This window comes from Sceloporus undulatus, chromosome 2 (genome assembly GCF_019175285.1).
Source record: "Sceloporus undulatus isolate JIND9_A2432 ecotype Alabama chromosome 2, SceUnd_v1.1, whole genome shotgun sequence".
NCBI lineage: Eukaryota > Metazoa > Chordata > Lepidosauria > Squamata > Phrynosomatidae > Sceloporus > Sceloporus undulatus.
In genome coordinates, this window is record NC_056523.1 from 128,984,804 (window position 1) to 129,011,448 (window position 26,645).

At 43.1% G+C, this 26,645-nt stretch overlaps 1 protein-coding gene across 5 annotated transcripts in view; it reads right to left on the bottom strand.

The window, feature by feature from the left end:
• STX8 (syntaxin 8) overlaps positions 1-24,607 on the bottom strand; it is a 119,299-nt gene extending 94,692 nt beyond the window's left edge. For 2 of the 5 annotated variants that reach the window (XM_042451113.1, XM_042451111.1), the window contains exons 1-4: positions 24,528-24,606; positions 15,157-15,256; positions 9,197-9,291; positions 8,407-8,517 (exon numbers count right to left, since the gene is read on the bottom strand). In XM_042451113.1, the coding sequence (XP_042307047.1) occupies positions 8,407-8,517; positions 9,197-9,291; positions 15,157-15,256; positions 24,528-24,544 (323 nt within the window). In that variant the 5' untranslated portion in view covers positions 24,545-24,606. The other 3 variants (XM_042451112.1, XM_042451110.1, XM_042451114.1) reach the window with 2 other exon arrangements.
• Between the last annotated feature and the right edge of the window lie 2,038 nt (positions 24,608-26,645).

Below are 26,645 nucleotides of genomic sequence, written 5' to 3' on the forward strand. Positions count from 1 at the left end.
ATTGTCCCCCTGATGGATAGTCAGCTTGTTTGCTTGCTGAGAGAAGACTGGAGGTGTGCAGCAAGTAGCATTGACTGATTTTTCAGGTTCCTGGTGATCTGACCAGGGAATGCCACAAGAGACCACCTTGCCTCCAGTGCTGTTTGGCATCTGTATGAAATTACTGGCAGGAGTTTTTAAGTAGGAGATCTGGATCAGGATGTGAAAAGTAAGTTGATGACATTCAGCTCTACCTCACTGTTGACAATGAATATATTCCCTTCATCCCTAAGTGATTTATGCACCATTTGTTCTTCCCAATTTATGGCCTACTGACTGCAATATACAGTTGTGATTTTAAACAAATACACTGCAGTCTTACTGCATACTGCATTTATTATACATGACAAAAGGTATATAAATATTTTAAAATAAGTAAAATGAATGACACAGATGAAAATATGAATCCTTGTGTACTTCTTGCAGGGTTGCTAAATCAAAGAAATGAACTCTTACCCACCATCAGCTGAGTATGAGCTCTACTGCCTTGATGAGAGCTTTCTTCTAAGTAATTATTAAGATCACCATTTGTTGTTGTCTGCTTTAAAGTTATGTAAATCATCTGTGGTCATTTTTTTAAAAAAAATGTTCAACTGTAAACCTGCCTTCACACTTTCTTCCTTGATTTTCTTCAGTGACCATTCCAAATCTTTGCTGTTTTCTACTATGGTATGGTGTAACTTGAGTATCTTAAATTGTTGATGTTCCTTCCTCCAGTTTTCATACCTCCTTCCTTTTGAGTCTCATCCTGCTTTACATATGATATGTTCAGCCCACAACTCAAACAGAGAGGGTGATAAAATGCAACCCTGTCTGACTCCTGTGCCAACTGCAATCCATTCAGTTCCTTGTCATTCTATCCTAACAGTAGCCTCTTATCCTGAGTAGAGGTTATGCATCTTGGCAATCAAAAGTTGTGGTACACCCATTTCTTTCAGAGCAATCCAAAGTTTTTCATGATCTACACAATCACATAGAGAACCTGAGGAGGCAAAATAATTTTATGCATTTTTCTAAAGTTGATTGTTTCTTCTGTTTCTATTGTTTTTGACTGCTTGTAAACTGAAAAAAACTAAGAGGTTCCCTACAGTTCAGCACTCTGTGCAGCTCCATTTGTAACAAAAAATAAAAATTAAAAGAAAAAAATTCAATATGTAATATTTTTTGTTATAAATTGTACTTTTATTTCACTGAACATGACAATTTATGCCAGGCCTAATTATACAGAATATATTTTATGCTCTCAAAGTGACAAAGAGACTTTCAACATAGAATGGTTGCTACTATCACTTTCCCCCCCCCTCAATTTTTCTAAAGGTTTCTGGGGGGTTCCCCTCCCCCATAGCTTCAAAATTTCCAGAAACCATACATCTCTATAATATATACTGTATATACACATGTATAAGTCTAGAAATTTAGGTTTAAAAATTGATCCAAATAATTTGATTCGACTTATCCACGGGTCAATGTAAGTACTGCATTTTAACCCATATATATATCTGGTGAAAGGCAAGAGTTTAATCTGCCCTAGAAACACTGACCCCCTTCTATTCTCTCATCCATCCAGCCTTTAGTATATGCACTAACATTTATGCCTGCTGGAATTTTGTAAGTTCTTTGGAACTGTTTTCCTTTACTTCATCCTTTACATCCTTCAATGTATGTGCCTAATAAGTTTTACCCTCGACTTATTCACAGGTCATATCAAAATCCATAATTTTGGCCCCAAACCATACCCTCGACTTATATATGACATCAACTTATAGTTGAGTATATATGGTAGGTCTAATAGTTAAACTGGAACTTGCACCACTACAACTCCTTCAGATATACTGGATCTGTCACATACAGTATTAGGCAGATTCTCTTTCACTTATCACATTACTGCAGTATTACTTTAGTTTACATTTAGGAAGAGGGTGCCATGGCAAAAGAATACTGGATTGATCACACAGTACCCTTCTCTCCACATTCATCAAATGTTTCATAGAATCGTAGAGTTGGAAGAGACCATAAGGGCCATTCAGTCCAACCCTCTAATATAAAAGAACTATATTTCACAAGAATGCCAGAAATATGGAGCAACAGAAGTCCAAGCAGCACAAATTGTGTATTATTTGTGGTATTTTCCATCTCCCCAAACTGCAAATCTTTAAAACAAGGATGGACTCCTAACACACCTTCCCTAAGACATGTTTTCCTAGCCAAATCCCATGTTCCAGTATTTGCACTTACTGTTTCTGAAATGAGATAAAGCCTTTCAAAATACAGGGAAAAGATCAATATAAATATAAATAAGCATGCAGAGAGAGAGAGAAAGAGAGAGAGCGCGCACCCCAGGAATGGCTTGTAGTGCTGGTTGTGACAAGTGACCTGCTACTATTAAAAATATATATATTTGACATGTTTGGTAGCTCCCTTCCCACCCAACCGAGCCCAGCTTCCTCCTTCGTCTGATCTTCCTCTGTTTCATTTTGGCAGTGTGAAGATTAAAGCTTATCCAATTAGCCACCCACAGCTTTTGCCAAGTTAATCACTTAAATCTTTGAAACCGTCACAGCACAGTGGAGTGTGCAGATAGCTTTTGATTATAGGAGCAGATTTAACTAATTAAAAGGCTTAGCAATGTGCCCAAATATAAAAGATGTTGGGGGGTTCTAATCAAGGGTTGTGCCTCTACTTAACAAACAGCAGCTTATGCATTGTTTCACTGGTTCATTCCTATAACATTTCCCAAGTAACACAGATTAGTCAACCAGACCCTTCCCTAGACCATGGCCCACACATTAAGGCTTTCAAGCCCTAAAACAATCAGCAAGAATGATTTCTGAAACAAAACCCAAGTCATGTGACACTAGTCTCTGTGATTAACCACATTTTCTCTTCGAGATATGACAATACAGTAATGACTTATGAAATGTTTTCACCACCTCAACTTGCATTCACAAACTGTGATTAAATGAGATTGATCCATTTTGAAAACCACTTAAGCCCTATGCATGGTAATATCAAGAAATGTTCCCATTTTACATTATGGAGTGTTTCTTTCATTTTATCTGCCATGTTGAAAGCACAAAACATATTCGGCTTAATGAAATCTAATTCAAAAACCATGATCAATATCACCATATTAGCAGCTGAGTGCTTATTACCCAAAAGTACAGTCCGTCCTCGCCTTACGCTGGGGATCTGTTCCAGATCCCGCCGTGTAAGGCGAATTCTGCCTATGCTCGAGCCCCATTGGAAACAATGGGGCTCGTGCACGGCGGCACGGGAGCGCACGGGGCGCAACGGGCGCGCGTGCCCATTCAATTGAATGGGACGCGTTGCCCCTTCCGCCTTGTGCGCGCCCCGCGGCTTGAGCGCGTATGCTCAAGGCCGCGTATGGCACGCCCGCGTATGGCGCGGGCGCGCTGTAGCTACAGGCAAGCCTTTTTAGCATTACTGAAAGTGTTACTGAAAGATACTTACTGTATATTCTCATGTATAAGTCTAGAAATTTTAGATGAAAGCCAAGAGTGTAATTTCTCCTGGAGGCAACTGAGCCACCTCTCATCCATCCAGCCCAAAGCTAGTATGAACAAAAATATGCCTGCTGGGTTTGTATGGGGGGGGGAGGGTTTGGCACTGTTTTACTTGGCTTCATCCTTTAGATCCTTTGATCATGCCCCTAAGTTTTACCCCTGACTTATCCAAGGATCATATCAAAATCATATCATAAAATGAATCTATGGGCCTGAACAGACAGGCCAAAATAAAGCTGTTTCAGTCACTTTGGAGATATGTTATTTAAATTATGCATACGTCCTAAGAGGCCAGAGACCATGCCAAAGCTGTGCTTCAGACCTTAGGATTGGAGTGTGGCTTTGGCGCAGCTTCCAGCCTCTTAGGACACATGCATCATTTAAACAGTATACCTCAAAAATGGCTCAAAGCAGCTTTATTTTGACCTGTCTGTTCAGGCCCTATGACACTTTCTACGAAGGTGTGTTCGATCTTAACTGTGTTTTCAAGTTAGGAATATACTTAATTACTTCAAGAGGATCCGCTTTTTAATAAATAAATCCTAACAGTAACAACTCCTCTCCAGCCAACTTGGAGTGTAGTGCAAAGATTGGTATCTTGTTGGGAGAAAGAATCTAGTCTGGCAAAAATATTGGCCAGATAAGGATGCAAAATGAGACACGGTAAAGAAAAAACAAGGTAGTAGGTTGGAAAGTACTTTTGGTCCTCCATATTCATGGATTCTTTATGGACAGATTCACCTATCCACAGCTTGAAAATATTCCCAAAATATATACGTTCCAAAAAGCAAACCTTGATTTTGCTATTTTATATAAGGGACTTAATTTTACTATGTCACTGCATATAATGAGATTTGAGTAACCAAACATTTTGGTATCTACTGGAGGGGGGGTGTCCAGGAACCAAACCCCAGCGGATACCATGAATCCACTATACTATCTTTTCTAACTATATTGTGAACATAACATAACAGCCTAATTTTTTGGACTCTTCATGGCTATGGGAACTTTTGTGATAGAATCATAGAGTTGGAAGAGACCGCAAAGGCCATCCAGTCCAACCCCCTGCCATGCAGGAAATTTCAATCAAAGCAGCCCCGACAGATGGCCATCCAGCCTCTGTTTAAAGACCTCTAAAGAAGGAGAGTCCACTACACTCCAAGGGAGTTTGTTCCACTGTCGAACAGTCCTTACTGTCAGGAAGTTCCTCCTAATGTCGAAGTGGAATCTCTTCTTCTGTAGCTTGCATCCATTGCTCAGGGTCCTAGTCTCTGGAGCAGAAGAAAACAAGTTAGCTCATTTCACCCCTTGCCCTTCTCTTCTCCAGGCTAAACATCCCCAGCTCCCTAAGTCGTTCCTCATAGGACATGCTTTCTAGACCTTTCACCATTTTGGTCGCCCTCCTTTGGAGGGCCCTCCTCCACTTTCTCAATGTCCTTTTTGAATAGTGGTGCCCAGAACTGGACACAATATTCCAGGTGGGGCCTTAGCAGAGCAGAAAAAAGTGGCACTATTACTTCTCTTGATCTAGACACTATATACTTTTATTGATGCAGCCTAAAATCACATTGGCCTTGTTAGCTGCCGCATCGCACTGTTGACTCATAAGCAATTTGTGGTCTACTTGGACTCCCAGATCCCTTTCACACGTAGTTTCATTCAGCCAGGTGTCCCCCATCCTGTTCATTTCATTTTCATCTGTTCATTTCATTTTTCCACCCTAAGTGCAGTACCTTACATTTCTCAGTGTTGAAATTCATTCTGTTAGCTTTGGTCCAGCTTTCTAATCTATTAAGGTCATTCTGAAGTTTGATCCTGTCCTCAGTAAATAATGACAACTCACATTGTACTACTACATTGCTATATACAGTGTTAATCTCCATTTATTGCTTCACTTGAAAGTCCAACTAAGGTATCATCTTTCCATTTGGCATGACTGATGCAAAGCAATATATTAGGATGCTGGGCACTATTAACACCTCACACAAAATCCACACAACTTATCTTTGCACCTTAAGAACACATCTAGATGGCTTATGTATTCAGCACTCCTTAAACGGACCCACAATATCCCTCCAGAGGAAAAACTACAATAGAAGCCACTTGCATATTACATAACTAACTGAAAAAGAAAATGTTTTGAGTAGAGAGGAATAAACCAACTGAGGCCACTATGCAAAACATGAACCCTTTTCATTATTGAGAGCTGAGCCTTAATTAAGGCTGACAATGCCGGATGCTAAACTACTTTGTTGCCACCCAAAGAAATGCCCTGATCTGAATTGTAACCCAAGTTGTCACTTAAAATAAGAATTATAAGGCCACTGTACCACACCAAGAGAACTCACATTAAAGATCTCAAAGGACATAAAATCACTGAGTGGTGACCAAACATAAACGGAGATTAATTTTAAGAATCCCTTCACAACTGGACACCATGAAGACAATAAGACATGTGATCACTGATGCAAGAAGGTTAATGAAGGGGATGACTGAAGGTGGGGGAGCATGGAACAGACCTCTGAAAATGTAGGATGTACTTTAAGGATTGATCACATAAAAAAAGAAAGGTGGTGCAAACATATACTGGGATAGGGAATGATAATGGCTTTTCACATATTCAGAATGAATCATAATGAAGCTACCAACTCTCTCTCTCTCTCTCTCTCTCTCTCTCTCTCACACACACACACACACACACACACATACACACACACACACAGAGAAACCCATGTCCATAAGAACACTCAACTCTGAAAAAGAAAGTACACTTGTCCCTCCATATTCGCTAGGATTATGGGCACAAGACCTCTGGGAATATGGAAAAACCGCAAATAACAAAAACACCATGTTTTTACCTGAGAAGACACCTCTCAAGGAATCTCTAGGTCTTCCAGTGTAACTCTGTGCTCAACGTCCGACAGACAGTGACTATAGAACTGCACTGGAGAAGCTACAAATACCTAGCAAAATATTCTCTCTAGGAATCTCTAGGTCTTTCAGTGCAACTTTTAAAGTTGACCACAGAGTTGCACTGGAGGACCTAGATATTCCTAGAGATAACATACTAATGAAATCCATGAATATTCAAATCTGCAAATATCAAAGCTACAAATATGGAGGGATGATTGTATATAAAAATGTATGTCCATGAAAGAATAGAAATTTTAAACATCTAGAAACCCAAGAAAAGAGTAAGAATATCCAGAAGGAAAGGGATGCAAATCCCTCCATGATGGAGAAAATGAAGTAACCTTTTTTCAAAATGCTGGACAAGATTGTTTTAAATTGCTTTAAATCTGGTCAAGAGGTAACCACAGCCACACCTATCACCTCAAACTGCAACTGTAGACTGTAACTAGTTTTTGGCAAAACACATCCAAGTTTAATATAACTAGTTTATTTTTGCTTCAGAAAAGTAAGGGCCATATACTCCCCCTGCTGGCAGTTCCATAGTATTGATTCAAAATATCCTACTTAAGGAAAAGAAAATTTAAGAAAATACTGCATAAATTTGCGCAGCATGTAACAAATACAACCTAGGTCAGACAAGCCATCAACATGGAACGCATGGTCTGGCTGGTTTTTCATGCTCATTTAAACCAGCTAAACACATAGAGGAATAATGGAATCTGCCCTATTTAGCCGAGGATTACAAGGCTATAAAACAATTGATTAGATATTCTTCCAGTTTTTTCCCTGAAATACAGACAATTCAAAATATATCTTCCCCAATTAAAATATATTGCTTACAACAATGCTACAACAATTCTACATGCTGTATCGATTTCCAAATTCTGAAAAATCAAGTCATCTGGTCAAATCCAAACTACTTCCAATATAAGTTTTGAACATTTCTATCACTTCCTATTTATTTAGTTTAGGGCATGTGGAAACAACTTTACAAAATGCAAACATTTAATAGTATTATAATATGCAGTAAGCAATTTACAAGTCAAAAATTACATTGTTCAGTTATTCCCCCCCCCCCCCAATAATATACCAACAACTTTATCGTTCTAAAATTCCACTGTAATTGGCTTTAAGGCACAATTCACCACAGCACTCATAAATCAGAGCAACAACACAGTCAGGACAAAGGAAACACAGCTGGTAATGTCCAAATGGCAAACAGTTTATAGTTCTGAATCATACTACATATCTTCTAATCTGCCCATTTTTCTTCCCTCCATCTTGATTCCTTACTTACTGTTGACTTTTTTTCTATCTTTGATCTAAATCAATGTTTCCATAGTTGTTACTACTAAAAGTCCTGTTTTGTGTGACTTCTGTGCCCATCTAATTCAGTTCTGCTTAAGCCTGATTTGGCTGACACTGATTCTAAACCATTTCAACACAGAATGGGTAACAATCATCCAGATAATGCTGGATTTCATCAGCTCCATTCAGTATGGCTAAAACTGAGGGATGCAACATTTCAACAGCATATGGCAGGCCTGATTTAAATCCTAACTAACTTTAGTCCTTCATTCCAATGGCTCTGATGAGATCTCCATCTGAAATTTGTCTTAATTCTTAAATCATCATTTAATACTTTATTTTTGCAAGCTTGTAATCGAAGAATCAGTAACAGCAGCTACAAGAGTACTGCAGTGAACAACACACAGTCACTAGACTCCTCAGCTGTGACGATCATGAAAACTAATCAAGCTGCTCAAAGAAGGCATAAATGTAGCTATCATGAAGAACAGCAAAACCTAGTCACACACAAACTCCTGTAAATTAGAGATGTTCTATACACAAATGAGGCAGAGGTATACAGACTCTTTAGAGACAAAGACAACTTTCTCAGGCACTTTTTTTTAATGAAATGATATCATACCTTATAACATCTGGCTCTGTGCCTTCATTTTTGAAAGATGCCTGAAGTTGCCTGTGTCGTGTGTGAAGCTCATCCACTAAATTCTGCCGTCTGTCTCCTTCAAGCTGTGTTCTGCAGGAACTGGGTTAAGGCTGATTGTCAGAAATAAATGAGTAAAATGACTGCCTTTGATGCTTTACATATGAAAACAAACAGATCAGATTCTCTACTAACATTACATTCACTCTACCAAGAACCACACAAAGACACCTGTCAATACAATAAGTCACTTGCTATTTTTAGACTTGAGACACTGAGGTTAAAAGTATTAAATTCTGTTATGTCCAAATAAGGAAATACAGGATTCTGTCAAGAGCCAGTCTGTAATCATGACTTTTGCCATCATGCTGGTTATTTTTGAAAAAGCATGTGCTTTACAGACTTGTAAAATCTTTTGATGATGGAAAAAAAGCTATCAAAATGTCCAGTTTGTCTGGAATTTGGTGTGCAGGACTGATCACTCAATTAAGGACAGGCTGTTACTGTTTTATAGCATTATTCCAAATGCAAAACATTTTATAACTCTTAGCTCATTTTACAAATCTTTAAGGCAAACATATTTTAAAAACAAACCACAATGACAAAGGTCATAACTACTCTTCGGAGAAATCAGATTCACACAAGCATGTTCTACCAAAAATGCTTCAAGAAAAACACGACTGCTGTGTCCAGTTGCTTTGCAAAAACAGAGAGATGCACCCACTCTCATCTCACTGGCATTCCTGATTGTCATCACTGTTTACATGGATACATCTGACGTGTTGATACAGAATGAAACAACTGGTCCTTCAGTTGATCTGTTTTTTCTTTGAGGTTCTGCAGTAGTGACCTGATGGCAACATTGAGCTGAAGGGAGACAGGGAAGAAATAAGTGAGCCAATCTGCTGTGAAATAGTGGACGATAATACCCAATAAATAAAACTGGACAATATCCCAACAGAATATGGAACCCCATACAAGTTTTTAAAAAATAATTCACATGCTTACCAAAGCTGAAGCTGCACATGTAGACTAATCATATTCCTATGTTTTACATGGCTGCTGATTTTCAACAAAATTATGGCTTATGTCTTCAGTGATCATTTTGCCCAAAACAAAGGCATGGCTGAAAAAAGAAGGCAGCTGAACCTCATGCATTTGGAAAGGTCACTTAACTTCAGGCCAAAATAGACACCTCAACTGGGGTGGAGTAAAGTCACCCCTCCCAAAGACAGATTGGGGCTCTGGCACCAATCCGCTGTGGTTCTGGCCAAAAAAGGAACAGTTTTCAACTATTTCTTTTTCGGCTGCAGAAAAGCCGCCTTTAGCAGCTCTTCCCCAGCCCTGTGGTGAATTCCCAGTGTGTTGGGGGGCTTGCAGTGTGTAACCACCATGCAGCCAAGATGCCCGGAAGGCAGCCCACATGTGTGTAGCCAGACAGCTGGAAACCAGCTTCCAGGCCCCTTCAAATCATGCGGTGTCAAAACATCACACTCTGAAGCTTCCCGGACAATGGCACAAAGGGGCAGTGTGTTTCGCCCCTTAGATACATATTGTTATTTAGGCTCCTGAAATAAACATCTCCATTCTTATCAAACACTACCACCAAGCCCTATATCACAACCATCACGAACCAAAGAGGCCACAGATGACCCTGGTTAGTTAGGGTACATAGCTCAGTGAGGTGAAGCAACCAACTCAAGAGTAGAGCATGCATGGAAGGGATGGCTACTCATCCGCAGCTCTCTGTGCATCAGGGGGAATATGGGACTAAGTTATTCAATCAATACCCCATTCTGAATCGAGGTTTCACATATAACAGAGCAGCCCCCTTGCTGAGATCTACTGAAAGTCAAAGAATAGCAAACTGTGCAAAGGTGGCATAAACTGACAGTTAAGCCAGTTAATGTCCAGGAATTCCAAGCAGGTCATGTCACTATAATCTAAGATAATGAAGCAATGCCATCCACTCATAAGACCTTTCCCAGGCTAGAGTGTGGCAAACGAGCACCTTCCATGGCCACCCAATGTCTTGTAGCATAACAATATAAACATTAGATATGAATTATGCACCCATTTGATTTAAAAGACTAATAAGGGTGCATGACAAATTCATAAATACCCCACATGAAACACATTTACTTGGAAGTTAAGACATTTTGAATTTAATGGAATTTACTTCCCATTACATATGCTTAGTAATACTAAGTGCTATGCAAGGTTCTGAAAGAGGTTAAGAAAATATGATCTTGAAAGCACAACCTACTAGTACATGTTTCTGGAAGACATGACCTTTTTCAATGAGAAGAGTTGTTCCACAAGCACCTAACCATGATTTCAGTTCATAAGAAAAGGAAAATAGTCTTGATAGATTTTAAATATACCTCCATTTTAACTGAGATTCTCTTCTTCCTGCATGTGTTTGTGCTTTCACATTATATAGAAGGGTACTAGCAAACAGAAGAAAAGGCAGAAAAACAGATAGGAAAAAAAGTTGAGCTGAGAGGGCAAAAGCAGAATCACTCATTTTCTCAATCCATGTTTTTAAAATGTGCAACTGCACAAAATGGCAAAATCTCGGAAAAGCAATAAACAAAAAACAATTGACACTGTCCCTACTTGACAGATATAGTATTTTTCTTCATTAAAAATTTCCTTGGCCACACTTTATATGCTGAGTGTTTTTGAACATCAGCCCATAACAGCAGTTGTTATGGCAATAAATATGGCATTGTTGGAAGTCTGCTTACACTGCATTCAAATACTACCTTCCTATTTGCTAACTGAATAAGTGTCTCCAGGACTAATAACAAAGCAACATGGAAAGTTTTCTTCATATAACCGTTTGTCAATTGAGTGGTGTGTTTTGTAATGTGAGACACAAACTTAAACTGCAGGAACAGCATGAAGAACCATTAGTTGGTCATGACACAAGACATGCACTTGAAGTAGTTAGCAACTCTACTTATAGGTCTCTCTTCACAGCATCAATCTCTCAGAACACTGAAAAAGCTGCTGGCTAACAAAATGGAAAAGGATGCATCAGAATTAATCTATTCGGGAAAGTTATCCCTTTGAAAAGGATTGCAATAGAAACTACTAAGTACAATAAAATAAGAATTGATAGCCAGGACTCAGCTTCTCTGTTTTACGACTAATAATGTAGAAATGAGAAGCTCTGGCATGTACCAGCTCTCTATTTATTCTGATGCTGCTGTTGTTGATTCATGGCTCTGCTAGAGGACAGCCAAAAATTGACTTGACTGATGACAAAACAGATATGCAAAACAATATTTCCTACATGTTCTTTTTTAAAGTGTTACGTCTACACTCTGAGTCTGACATAATAAATAATAATAAATAAATAAAAATTTTATTTTTATACCGCCCTTCCGAAGATCAGGGCGGTTAACAACATAATAAAATACAACAATACAATAATACAACAATATTAAAACAAAAACAGGATAAAACCCCGTTAGCCAATCCTCTTTGCCACAGAAGAGGAAGGGAGGCCCACTGGACTTTAGTCGGGGAATGCAAGATGGAACAGAAAGGTTTTCAGATCCTTTCTGAATTGGGCCAGGGAGGTGGTCGAGCGGAGCTCTATGGGCAGCGTGTTCCAAAGGGCCGGGGCAGCGATGGAGAATGTCCTCCTCGTAGTGGAGGACAGCCTAGCTCCTGGCACCCTAAGGAGTTGCTGCCCAGATGTTCTGAGGGTGCGGGACGGAATGTACGGGGAGAGGCGGTCCTTTAGGTATCCTGGGCCCAAGCCATTTAGGGCTTTATAGGTCATCACCAACACCTTATATTGTGCCCAGAAGCGAATAGGCAGCCAATGCAGATCTTTAAGCACCGGTGTAATATGGCTGGCCCTGGAGGTTCCAGTGACCAGCCTGGCTGCCATATTCTGCACCATTTGTAGCTTCCGGGTTTGGTATAAGGATTGCCCCATGTAGAGTGCGTTGCAGAAATCCAATCTCGAGGTTACCAGAGCGTGTACTACCGTTTCAAGGTCCCTCTGGGCCAGGTATGGGCGCAGCTGGCAAATGAGCCGAAGCTGATAACAGGTGTTCTTGACCGTCGCATTCACCTGAGCCGTCAGGTGAAGCGACGAATCAAGAAGCACCCCCAGACTGCACACAGAGTCCTTCACAGGGAGCGTGACCCCGTTCAGGACAGGTGGAACTACCGCCATTCCTGGACCAGGGGGACCTATCACAAGTACCTCCGTCTTCTCTGGATTCAATTTGAGTCGGTTTTCCCTCATCCAGCCCATTACTGACTCCAGGCACGCCACGAGAGGAGAGACGCCATCCTCAGTCCCTGCATCAGTCGGAGACATAGAGAAAATTATTTGGGTGTCATCAGCGTACTGATAACCCCGCGCCCCATGTCTCCGGATGATCTCTCCCAGCGGTTTCATGTAAATGTTAAATAGCATGGGAGACAGAATGGCTCCCTGAGGGACCCCAGTTTTAAGGGCCCTCTCATCGGAGCACACGTCTCCCAGCTGCACCATCTGGGACCTCCCAGAGAGGTAGGACCGGAACCACTGGAGCGCAGTGCCCCCGATTCCCACCTCTGCCAGGCGCCCCAGAAGGATACCATGGTCTATGGTATCGAAAGCCGCTGAGATGTCCAAGAGCACCAACAGGGACACGCTTCCCCCGTCGATGCCCAGACGGAGATCATCGACCAAGGCAACCATGGCCGTCTCTACCCCGTAACCCGCCCGAAAGCCAGTTTGAAATGGGTCCAGATAATCCGTTTCATCCAAGACCGCCTGAAGCTGGATTGCAACCGCCCTCTCGATCACCTTCCCCAAAAATGGCAGCAGCGAGACTGGCCGATAATTATTATGTACCAGGGGGTCGAGGGAGGGCTTTTTTAATAAAGGTTTTACAATGGCCAATTTTAATTCAGATGGAAATTGCCCTTCCCTCAAAGATGTATTAATAATCCGGCGTAACAATAAAGTTACTGCCGGTCCCCCCTGGGCCGCTAGCCATGAGGGACAGGGATCGAGAGAGCAGGTCGTCTTCCGAACACTTCCGAGGATCTTGTCCACATCATCGGTACTTACCAACTCAAACCGATCCAGTTTAATGGAGACCGCGGAGGCTCTGGACGCCTCTACCCTAGGTTCTGCTTGAATGTCGGCGTTAAGACCTTCGCTTATCCAAGAGGTTTTATCCGCGAAGAAGTTATTAAATTTGTCACAGCAGGCCTTAGAAGGTTCAAGGATCTGGTTCGGGGCAGGAGGGAGCTGAGTCAGCTCCCTGACCACCCTGAACAACTCTGCTGGACGCGACTCCGCGGACGTGACACGAGCAGCATAGAACGAGTTCTTAGCTGCTCGTATTGCCTCTCCGTAGTCCTCTAACAGTTGGTCTAGGAGAGCCTTGTCGTGTAAGCGAAGGTGTTTCCGCCAACGGCACTCTAGCCGGAGGTCTTCCGTATACCAGGGCTTACGTTTGGAAGCGGGCCTGAGAGGGCGCTTGGGAGCGATACTGTGTATAGCCCTAGAAAGACCGGTATTCCAGATACCGGTGAGGGCATCAACAGAGTCACCGTCACTTCCAACCATGTGCCCCTCTAAAGCTTCCTGGAACCTTTTGGGTTCCATCAGCCTTCGAGGGTGGACCATCCTAACAGGTCCACCACCCCCGGGGGGGATCTGGGTAGAGACCTTGATGTTTGCCTCCACCAGGAAGTGATCCGTCCATGACGGGGGGAAATATTAGTTATTTCCGCCCACGGACATGATAATTCTTCATCTAGAATGCTGCCACTTTGTGGCTGGGATACACACTGATAATAAGATAACCCAAATTGCACACTTATGGCCCAGTATAGATGGGCCTTACGTGATGTCCTCGACACGTGTTAGGGTTGCCTCGGGGTGCTCTGCCCACATGTGGCCTAACCCCAGCACGTGACGGGGGCGTAATCATGGCGGCCTCCCATCTACATTGGGGTCACCATGATTACATCACACATGCGCCGCATCGAAATGGAGCTCCTTCTGAGGGCGCACCTCGTTCCTGCAGCTACCAAACGGCTGCGGGAACGACGCTGGGGGAAAGGGGCTGAGAGGCCCCTTTCTCCCCTGGCTGCGGCTCCCGGGGTGTCCTGGGGCATGAAGCCCCAAGGACACCCCTTTATGGGACTAGGGAGAAGCAGCATTTTGCCGCTTCTCCCTGGTCCCGAAAAGCACCGGACTGGAGCCTCTGGGCTGCCAGTGAGGCTGCCCTGGCCCCAATACATGCAGTAAAGGGGTGTGTGCAGGCCGCCCTAAAGGGGCAGTCTGTACCGCACCTATATTTTACTAGAAATAACCTTTCCCATTTCTATCACACTTCATCAATAGAACTCAAAGCAAGTAAAAATACTGTAGTGGACAAAAATATCCACTGAAGAAGGAAACAACTCCTAGAACAAACAGAAAAAACACTCATTAACCCACCTCTAAAAGACTGATTTCTTTAAGCACTTAGGTTCTTGACTATTGAATGAGTGACTATGGCACCCTCCCCAGCCTGGCATCTGCCAAATACATTGGACTACATGCCATCACCCAAAGTCAGCACAGCTAACAGACCAAGTGGGGAGGGCCTACTCCATGAAGTAATGAAAAATACCTTTCTGCTAGTTCAGATCTCTGTTGAAGTTAAGAATTATTACAATATAAAGTAAAGGAAGAAGATTGGTTTCTGAGATATGCAGTACCTTAGCTGTACTCTCACCATTCCTTTGGTATCTGTTGCGTTCTTGAATTTTTTCAGCAACTTCTTGGGCAGTATGGCAAGTAGAATCATACTTTGACAACCTTAAAAGGAAGTATATATTTAAGTCAGACTATACTTATTGCATACATTTTAATTTTTATTGTTCCTTGAATCGGTTTATGAAATCTCACTTTTTACTACTGTCCGCAAACCCCCTATGGGAGATTGGTTCAAAATCAAACAGAACTTACAAACATAAAAGAACATGTATCCATATATAGATCATAGCTGGAAAAGATTCAGATTCCCATCAATTTCAACCAAGTTTAGCAAGCTACAGGGAGAGACGGGATACAAATACATTATTATTATTAAATGCTTCTTTCTTCATGACAATTTTAGCTCACTGTCACAATTTCTAACCAGCATCAAGAGGAATATTAATCTCCTAAAATTCAGGGACATTAACCTTGATTTTAGCCATAATCAGTTTTATTGATATTGCCAACACATGAAACAAGTTAATTTATGTCAACTGGGCATTCTTGGGAAATTGAAAAGTCATTCAAAGTAAAACCACATTTCTCAAGGACATGAGTATCTGTAATTTACATATGTCTCTTACATGCTTCAAAATTCAAAATTCAAAATGACCTGAATAGACTAGAAAGCTGGGCCACAGCTAACAAAATGAACTTCAACAGGGAGAAATGTAAGGTACTGCACTTAGGGCAGAAAAATGAAATGCACAGATATAGGATGGGGGACACCTGGCTTAAGGAGATAACATGTGAAAGGGATCTAGGAGTCCAAGTAGACCACAAGTTGAACACGAGTCAACAGTGCGATGCAGCAGCTAACAAGGCCAATGCGATTTTAGGCTGCATTAATAGAAGTATAGTGTCTAGATCAAGGGAAGTAATAGTGCCACTATATTCTGCTCTGGTCAGGCCCCACCTGGAATATTGTGTCCAGTTCTGGGCACCACAATTCAAAAAGGACATTGAGAAACTGGAGTGTGTCCAAAGGAGGGCAACTAAAATGGTGAAGGGTCTGGAAACCATGCACTATGAGGAACGACTTAGGGAGCTGGGTATGTTTAGCCTGGAGAAAAGAAGGTTAAGAGGTGATATGATAGCCCTGTTTAAATATTTGAAGGGATGTCATATTGAGGAGGGAGCAAGCTTGTTTTCTGCTGCTTCAGAGACTAGGACCTGGAGCAATGGATGCAAGCTGCAGGAAAAGAGATTCAGGTACATAGCCGGGGGGGGGGGGGGGGCTTGGGGGGGGGAAAATGGTGTGTGCTGCTGTGCCGCTGCACCCAAGCCCCATTATAATGGTGGCACTTAGTCTGGACCCCCCCCTTCCTAAAATCCTGGCTACGTCCCTGAGAGATTCCACCTCAACATTAGGAGGAACTGCCTGACAGTAAGGGCTGTTCGACAGTGGAACACACTTCCTCGGAGTGTAGTGGAGTCTCCCTCCTTGGAGGTCTTCAAACGGAGGCTGGATGGCCATCTGTCGGGGATGCTTTGATTTGGATTTCCTGCATGGCAGGGGGTTGGACTGGATGGCCCTTGCGGTCTCTTCCAATTCTATGATTCTATGCTTGGAGGAGTACTTAAATACTACTCACTGTAATGCTGACAAACACATGTACTGTAAATCTCCCTTTAATGTCACATGTAGCAAAATCAAACAGAAAATATTTTTGACAGTTAAGTAGTTTTGCCTGCGTCCAAAGGCAAAACACACTGGATAATTCTATTCCCTGATAATAATGGCGTAGCTGAAACAATATATAAACAAACACTCAACTACAAGGCAGCTCACTTTAGATACAAGGTGAATCTCCCTCATCTGAAATGGTTGGGATCAGAACTATTTTGGGTTTTGGAATATTTGCGTATCCACAATAAGATATCTAGGAAATATCAAGTCTAAAAATGAATTTTGTGCATAAAATAAAGTTTGTGTACACTGAACAACCAGAAAGCAAAGGTGTCACTACCTCAGCCATTAATATGGACAATTTTGGATTTTGAAATTCCAGATAAGGGATACTCAAGTTATACTTATTTACTCAAGAAGACAATGTCCAAACAGTTATTCCAACACTAGTAAAATAAGCAAACTCGTAAAGAATACCAACTCCTTTTCAAATTTAGGAATTATTCCCTTGTATGTGAGACATACAAAAAAGCTGTTCAAACGTGGTTCTCTCTCTCTTTTGGATTCAAGGAATCCCTCATTATTTTCAGTAATAAATGCAACTTTAAACTTGTTTCTCTGAAAGAACTAGCAGTTGTAGAAATTCACTTGTATAATCTAAATTCTTCCTAATTACATTTCCTGCTGTCCAACAGAAAAAAGCAGCAGTCTTGAGGCTTGTCTAGAATGCTTAAAAACATTTTAAAAACCGAGCATCCCCCTGAACCCATCCCCTCATGCAGCACTTGGACCTCAAACTGCCAGCCTCCCGATCATCAGAACGGGCATCTTAACCACTAAGCCATCACATCCCTTACTGTACTTTAACTCATATACTTTGGTGAAAAGCAAGAATGTAATCTGCCCTGGAAGTACTGATCTGCCTCTATTCTCTTATCGATCCAGCCTTTAGTGTGAGCACAAATAGTTATGCCTGCTGGAATGTTGTAGGTTCTTTGGCATTGTTTTTCTCTGCTTCATTCTTTAGATCCTTTGTTATATGTCCCTAAGTTTTCTCCTCAATATACCCACATGTCAAATCAAAAACAACAATTTTGGCCCTCAAATCTGCCCTCGACTTACACATGACATCAACTTATAGTTGAGTATATACAGGAGTCTGTTTTAGCTTTTCATTTTTGCATTAGACATTGCAAGCAAATAGAGGATTCCCCCTTTTTTGGAAAATATAAATAAAATTGCTTGAGTTTAAGAAATTATTACATCGATGATACATCTGCTTCACCACAAACACACAAGTAAGGAAAGCAAGAGAAATGATAAAAGTTGTATTCGCCCTTATGAAGCTGCTTGTCGTTAAGATCTTCAAGGAAGAACTTTCTCTAGGTCCAGCTGTTCTCACAGGCACATTTGATGGAGAGCTTTCTGGGTGCCAGCTTCCACCTCTGGAGCTTCCTCATGAAGGCTGGCCCTCAGTCAGTTTTATTCCAACAGCAGACAAAGACCATTTTATTCAGGCAGGCTTTTTACATCTTAGATTGGGTACAGCTAAAGGCATCTTTTTCTATCATTTACCTTATACAGTCACCCCTCCAAGTCCGCAGGCTTGAAACTGGCGAACTTGATGATCCATGGAGGGGCGACCCGCCATTGAGGTGAATGTGGCACGCTCCTGCAGGAGCATGTGCCTCATTCATTTCAATGGGGTTTGATTATCTGCGAGTCTCCTAGCTTGCAGGGGAGGGGGGTCCAGAATGAATTAGGAGGGGCAACTGTATTCCTTTTTATTTGAATTTACTGTCATTGTACACCTTGAGTGCCATTTTTTAGCAAAAAGGGGGGATAAAAATTAAATAGAGACACAAATATGCTGTAAAACAGACATACAAAATATCCATGCAGCACAAGGTGTGTGCAGCTAAGGCCATCATTTTATACCCACCAGTACAGATTTATTTTATAGACTTTTGTTTCAAAACAATGTATTTATTTGACACAGGTATTTACCACCAATATAAAACAATCATATTTAAAGTGAAATAAACACTCTTATTAAATTGTCACTTGTACAGTAAGCCCATGCCATACACGGGCTTCACATCTGTGGCTTTCAGCATATGCTGAAGCCACAAGCTATCTAGGTGCAGGGGTAGGCAACCTTTTTGAGCCGGGGGCCAGGTTGCTGTCCCTCAGACAACTCGGGGGGCCGAAGCCAGGGGGTGGAGCTTCCACCTCCAGGGGCGGGGTCGCATGCGGGGGCAGACTTCCACCGAAGCCCCGCGGGGAGGAGGAGGCGTGTGGCCCGCCCTCTCTCCTCGTCCCTTTTGGCCAACACCCCAACCAGCGTTCCAAAACACACGCAACCAGCACATTTGTGCATTTCACAGGCTTTACTTACGTGGCTCTGCAATTTCAGGGCTTATTCCATAACCAAAACCCCTTGGGTTAACACTTAGCATGGTTTTAACATGGCTATGCATATTGAACATGTCAAGGTGGTTTCACCGTTCTTGCACCAAGTGTCCTTCTCAGAAGTGTGTTCGTCAAGGGACTTTGGTTTTTCTTCACTGCACATGCGTTTGTAAAAATCACAGCAATTACATTGGCCATGCCTCAGAGGCTCTCTGATATCAATATCACCATTAAAGAACCAAAAACACACAGAAAAGGCACTTTGGAAGTCACACTCTCTTGGCTTCTGAAAAAGTGCTTGCATGCCTCTGAAGCTGAGTCCTATCATCATCACATTATCATTGTCAAAGCAGGGAGACTTGTTAGCATTAAAAGCACCCAAAAACACACTTTGGAAGGTGACACTCTCTCGGCTTCTGAAACAGTGCTGCTGCCTCTGAAGCTGAGTCAATCATCATCAATCATCATATCATCATCATCATCATCATCATCATCATACACTATCATTGTCAAAGCAAGGGAGACTTGTTAGCATTAAAAGCACCCAAACACACTTTGAAAGGTGACACTCTCTCGGCTTCGAAACAGTGCTTGCATGCCTCTGAAGCTGAGTCTATATCATCATCATCATCATCATCATCATCATCATCATCACACTATCATTGTCAAAGCAAGGGGACTTGTTAGCATTAAAAGCACACAAAATAAAATTTAAAAAACTCTGGCCATTCACCACCTTCTCCTTCTGCTCCTCCTGCTGCCCCCCTCCTCCTCTTTCCTCCCTCCTCTTCCTCCTCCTGCTGCCCCCACTTCCTCTCCTCTTCCTGCTGCCCCTCCTCCTCTTCCTCTTCCTCCTTCGCTTGCCCCCCACCTCCTCTTCCTCTTCCTCCTTCTGCTCCCCCACCTCCTCTCCTCTTCTGCTGCCCCCTCTTCCTCTTCTCCTTCTGCGCCCTCCTCCTCTCCCTCCTCCTCTTCCTGCTTCTGCTGCCCCACCTCCTTTTCCTCCTCTTCCTCCTTCTGCTGCCCGCACCTCCTTTTCCTCTTCCTCCTCTTCCTCCTTGCTGCCCTCACCTCCTCTTCCTTCTCCTCTTCCTCCTTCTCTTCCCCCCTCCTCCATGCGCCCGCACAGCCTGGGGGGGGGCAGAGGAGGCAGAGGAGAAGGAGGTGGGCGCGTGGGGAGGCAGGGAGGGCGACGCGGGGCTTCCCCTTTGCCTCCTCTTCCTTCTCTCCTCTTCCTGCATGGCCTGGGTGGGGGCAGGGCGGAGGAGGAGGAAGAGGTGGGCGGCACTGGGAGGCAGGGAGGGCGGCGTGGGGCTTCCCTTTTGCCTCCTCTGCCCCAGCCACGCGGCCCTCCTCTTCCTCCCTCCGTGTGGTGGAGGAGGAGGAGGGCCGCGCAGCCTGGGGAGGAGGGTGGAGGTGGAGGCGGCGGCAGCACCGGGCTGGGGCTGGTCCTACTGCCTCCGCAGGCCACATCATGCCTGCAGGCCGGGGGTTGACGACCCCTGATCTAGTGAAGCTGCACATGCCTGTGGAGCATGCGCTGCACTGCGGCACATGCATGCACCCCATTATTTTCAATGGGGCACAAGCATACGCGATTTCCCCCTTACGTGAGGGGTCTGGAACAGAAGGGAAGGGACAATTGTAGTTTTATATTCATTGAGACATGCAAGTGTAGTACCTGTATATGTTTTCTCACTTTTTTGTCAAACATATATATTTTACCACTTGAAAATAAGTGCACTTTATATAGTATATTTATTTATTTATTATATTTATTTGTACAGCACGCGTCTTGGCTTACGCGGGGATCTGTTCCGGACCCCCCCCCCCCGCGTAAGCCAATAGTGTGTGCTTGACCCCATTCACTTGAATGGGGCTCATGCCCGCGGGGGCGGGGGGCAGCAGGGCCGCCCCATTCATTCCAATGGGACGTGCTGCCCCGTGCGCCCCACACACTCCCGCGTGGCTCTCCACAGGTTTGAGCATATGTCAAACCCGTGTATAGCGCACCCGTGTATGATCCGGGATCACTGTATTCCACTCTTTCCCAGCACTGGGACTCAAGTGCCTTCACAGCATTAAAAAACAATACAATTAAAAACATAAAATAAAAATTTAAAAATAATAATAATAATATATTAATTAATAATAAATATTAAAAAGGAATTAAATCATTACAATATTAAAACAGATAGTTATTAAAAAATAAAATATATTTTTAAAAGATATAAACTATAAATAGGAGGGGGGGGGGAACTGTAACAAATTTTTTAAATGGTCCAACAACCCAGCTGTCCCTTATAGCATTCCTTAAATGCCTGTGTGTTGGAAGAGGCGCCTGGCTATGTAGGCATAGCCAGGCACCCCATTTCTGCCTTATGGGCTAGGTGAAAGCCTTCAGAGCAGACATGGCAACAGCAGGTAAGGGGTGCAGGACAGCAGCACTCCATGCTGTGGTGGCACTGTGTGAACACCCGCCTGTCACCACCCCGTCCAAGAGACAGAACCAGGTTGGAACCTGGGCAGGATCCTGGGTTGACCTGTGGTATCCTGTTCATCTGTATAGGCTGTATCTGTATCCAAACAAATTAGTTCATTTCACTCTAAATGTATTGCACTGTGTGGAGTACTATTAAATCTTCTGAAGGATGTCAGGCACAAAGGCTTGAGACCTTTTTCTGTACGCAAACAAATTTAGTGCTCGACACTGTTTCTTTCCCTGTGCTCACAATTCAGGCCATGTTTCCAAATATGTATTGCTTGCAATATTGGCTGAATATGTGCAACTTTGTTCCCGGTACTCATGACAGAAATATTATTAAAAACAAGATGATGACCTCAGCCAAACAGATAAGGATTCTGTAGAGTGATTAGTACTGATCTGCTGAATTACTACCAAAAGCCACAAAACCGCAACCTCTAAGAATCCTAGAGCTGGAAGAGACTACAAGGGCCATCTAATCCACCCTCTGCCATGCAGGAATTCACAATCAAAGCAAGAGCAAGGGAAGTACATTTCTGTACTGCTTACCAGTGCACTTAGCACACCCTAAGCAATTTACAACGTGTAAGCTAATTGCCCCCAACAAGCTGGGGAATCCTTTTAGCTATATAAACTCTGTTAAAGACCCCCAAGGAGGGAACCACCACTCTCCTAGGGAGCAGTTCCACGCTTGCATCCATTGTTCCGGGTCCGTTCTCTGGAGCAGCAGAAAACAAGCTTGCTCCCTTTCCATATGACATCCCTTCAAAATATTTAAACAGGGCTATCTTCACCTCTTAACCTTCTCTTCTCCAGGCTAAACATCCCCAGCTCCTTAAGTCTTCCATAGGTTTCAGACTTTCACCATTTTGTCGCCCTCCTCTGGACATGCTCGTTTCTCAATGTCCTTTTTGAATAGTGGTGCCCAGAACTGGACACAATATTCCAGGTGGGGCTGACAGAGCAGAATACAGTGGCACTATTACTTCTCTTGATCTAGACACTATACTTCTATTGATGCAGCCTAAAATCACATTGGCCTTGTTAGCTGCCGCATCACACTGTTGACTCATGTTAACTTATGGTCTACTTGGTCCTAGATCCCTTTCACACGTAGTTTCATTCAGCCAGGTGTCACCATCCTATATCTGTGCATTTCATTTTTCCCCCTAAGTGCAATACCTTAGATTTCTCCGTGTTGAAATTTCATTTTTTTAGCTTTGGCCCAGCTTTCTAGTCTATTCAGGTCATTTTGATCTTGATCCTGTCCTCTGGGGTATTAGCTATTCCCCCTAATTTGGTGTCCTCTGCAAATTTGATAAGTATGCTCCCAATTCTGTCATCCAGGTCATTGATAAAGATGTTGAATAGCACTGGGCCCAGGACAGAGCCCTGTGGGACCCCACTGGTCACTTCTCTCCAGGATGAAAAGGTGCCATTGTTGAGCCACCCTTTGGGTTTCCGGTCAACCAATTACAAATCCACATAACGTTGCCTTGTCTAGCCCACATTTTACAGCTTGCTTGCAAGAATGTCACAGGGGGAAGGTCTTGTCAAAGACAACCCCCCTCTGAACAAATCTTGCCAAGAAAACCCTGTGATAAGTTCTCCTCAGGATTGTCAATGGAAAGATCTACACCTTAAAAAATGGGCTTTACCAACAAGCCCAAAATACTGGACTGAAAGGCAGGGGTTGAAAAATGGCAGTAACACAGCTTCTCTTCTTCCTACTTCAATGGGTACAAAGAGAGTTAAATGCTGAAGGAGAGCCAGCAAAGTGTGAAGCGGTGCAGACAGAGTGGCTGTTATGAATTAGGCCTCACTGAGGACAGAATGGATGCACTTTGACCCAGTTTTAACTGCTGTGTCTCAATGCCATGGAATTCTGGGATTTGTCAATTAATGAGATATTTAGCCTTCTTCATCAGAGAGTTCAGGGAAGCCAGCATGGCACAGTGTTTGGGTGTTTATTTCAAGGGCTTATGTCCTGCCTTTTCTCCACAATGGGATTCAAGGTAGGTGTTGGCACAGGATTTGTATTCTGCTGCTCCAGAGACTAGGACTCAGAGCAATGGATGCAAGCTGCAGGAAAAGAGATTCCGCCTCAACATTAGGAGGAACTTCCTGAGAGTAAGGGCTGTTCGACAGTGGAACACACTTCCTCGGAGTGTAGTGGAGTCTCCTTCCTTGGAGGTCTTCAAACGGAGGCTGGATGGCTTTGACTGAGAGTTCCTGCAGGGCAGAAGGGGGTTGCACTGAGTGGCCCTTCTTGGGGTCTCTTCCAACTTTGTGATTCTATGACTCTGGAAGACCAGGGTTGTTATTATTATTACAGTTTATTAATAAAGTGCTGTGCATACAATCAGTTAAAAGCAGCATAAATAAAACAAAAGCATGCCTGCCTATGGCATACCTTCTACAAACGTCATGAAAGCCTGATACATGTCTTGAGGAGCCCTGGTGGCGCAGGGGTTAGAGGCCTGTCCTGCAGCCCCTCACCCACAGCCGCATGGCTCTGAGTCTGGTACCAGCCAGGGGCTCAGGGCCGGCTCAGCCTGGCATCCTTCTGAGGCTGCTGAGGACCAGCGGTACAGAAGTGCACTTGCTATTGCTATAAGCTGGAAGCCACTTCAGGGCAGGCGAGGGCAGCGACAAAACCAGAGGCAAGAGAGTACGAATCCAAGAACCCCACAGCCTTCAGCCAGGGCAGCTAAAGCGGTGCCAAACCGTGTAGTTTCTCCAGTGTAGACGCGGCTTCAGGGTCAAGCAGGGGGCCTGGGGAAGGGAAAGAGGCCGACACTCACCAGGAGTCCGGAGCCATGGCAGCCTCGCGCTTTTTAAAAAGCTCCTCGCTCGCTCTCTCTCTCTCTCTCTGTGCCGGCAACAGTTTACCAATTAAATCACCTGACTACGGCGAGGGCAAAGGCTCTCAATAGAACGACGCGAAGAAAAAGCGGAAGCGCACCCGCGGAGGCTGGCTGAAAAGAGAACCCGCCCCTGACTAGGCTGAGAGACAAAGGGATTGGAAGAGGGGGGGAGGGGGGGAGGGAGGGAGGGAGGGAACCAATCAGCGGAGAGCTCGCGCCAGTTTCGCGCGCGCTCACAGTAAGGGTTCTATTTGGCTCAAGGCCCCTCCTCCTTTCAACGCAGCTATGACAGGCTTCGTCCTCTGGAGGGCAGCACCTCCTCAGTGAGTGTGTGTGTGTTCTCCTCAGGGTTCAGGGCAAAAGAGGAAATTTAGGAGTGGACTGAATTGGGAACTGTGTGGCCAGTTACAAATCCCAGAATTCCATGGGGTGCAGCCATGGCAGTTAAATAATAATAATAATAATAATAATAATAATAAATATATAAACATAATAATATTGAATATTATTATATTTAATAATATCAAATATAATAATATTATATTTAATAGTATTAAATATAATAATATCAAATATAATAATATTAAATATTAAATATTATATTTATATCCACCCTTCTCCCAAGGCTAGGACTCAGGGCAGCTTACAACACTTAAAAACAACAACCGTACAATTAAAAACATACAAAATATTATATTAAAATAGAATTAAATTCTATTAAAAGATTAAAATGCTTAAAGTACATTAAAACAATATAACAACAACACCCTGTCACATGCCTTAAAAACTTTCTGTTTTAAAAAGCCTGTCTAAACAAGTCGGTCTTAGCCTGCCGGCGGAAGTTAAAGCGGTCTGAGGATTGGACTGTGACTCTGGGGACCAGGGTTCAAATCCCAGCTTGGCTACATAAACCCACTGGGAAGACCTTGGGGAAGTCACACTCTCTCAGCCTCAAAGGATGGCCATGGCAAAAAAAACCCAGAACCTTTGAAGGAAACTTGCCAAGAAAACCCTGCGATAGATTCACCGCCTTAGGGTCTCCGGCGACCAAATGCCATCAACACAAAGGAAGACAAGGTGCTGCAAAATGTAGGACACCACAAAATAAAAGCCAAAAAACACTTGTATAAGTACGTGTTCATTCCATATGGTTTATTTACAGCATTATTACATGGATTGCATTTTAATATGTGCTCAACCATATTTTCTGATGAATTTATCTTCATTAAAATGCTTTAGATCCAAAACAACTGCAAAAATAATCCATCTTGAGAACACTTTAACTGCCTGGCTCAGTGCTAGGGAATCCTGGGAACAGTAGTTTTGTGAGACATTAAGGCTTCTCTGTCAGAGAGCTCTGGTGCCACAATAAAGTACAATTCCCAGGATTCCCTAGCACTGAGGCGGGGCAGTTAAAGCAGTCTCAATTTGAATTATTTCTGCAGTGTGTTTTGGACCTTAAATCTGAATTAAAGGCTTTCTTGGGCCAAATGCGTTGTGCTGGCGCCGATTTTAGGGTTAGGGACCACACAGCCCCTAACCCTATCACAGCACAGCAGCATAACAATGGCGGCAGCCTACACGGGCACCGCCATTGTGACATAAGCGCCATGTGGCATCCACATGGTGCCACGCATCGCTTCCATCATGAGTGCACCATTGGTTCACTCGTGACATCTGCCCTACAGCACATTTTTTCTGGGTTCTTTTTCCTCCAGAGGGAAGCCGCACGGTTTGGCGGCTGTGGCTTCCCTCCGGAGGGAATTAGGCCAGCAGCAGGCCTCCCATTTGGGGCAATCTGTCCCGCGCCTTGCTTTCTAAAGCATTTGGAACTTTACTTTAATACTGTTTTTTTTATAACTTTATATCTTATTACATATGTCAGTTGCTTTTATAGTAATGTACTTTACCTACATAATTTGTTATAATTACTGTATAGTTTTATATTTTGTTATTTCTTAAATTGTATGCCTCTGGAAGGATTTAATGTTTTGAATTTATCGTATCTGCAAAGCACCATGTAAACTTAAGACACTATACAAATAAACGATAATG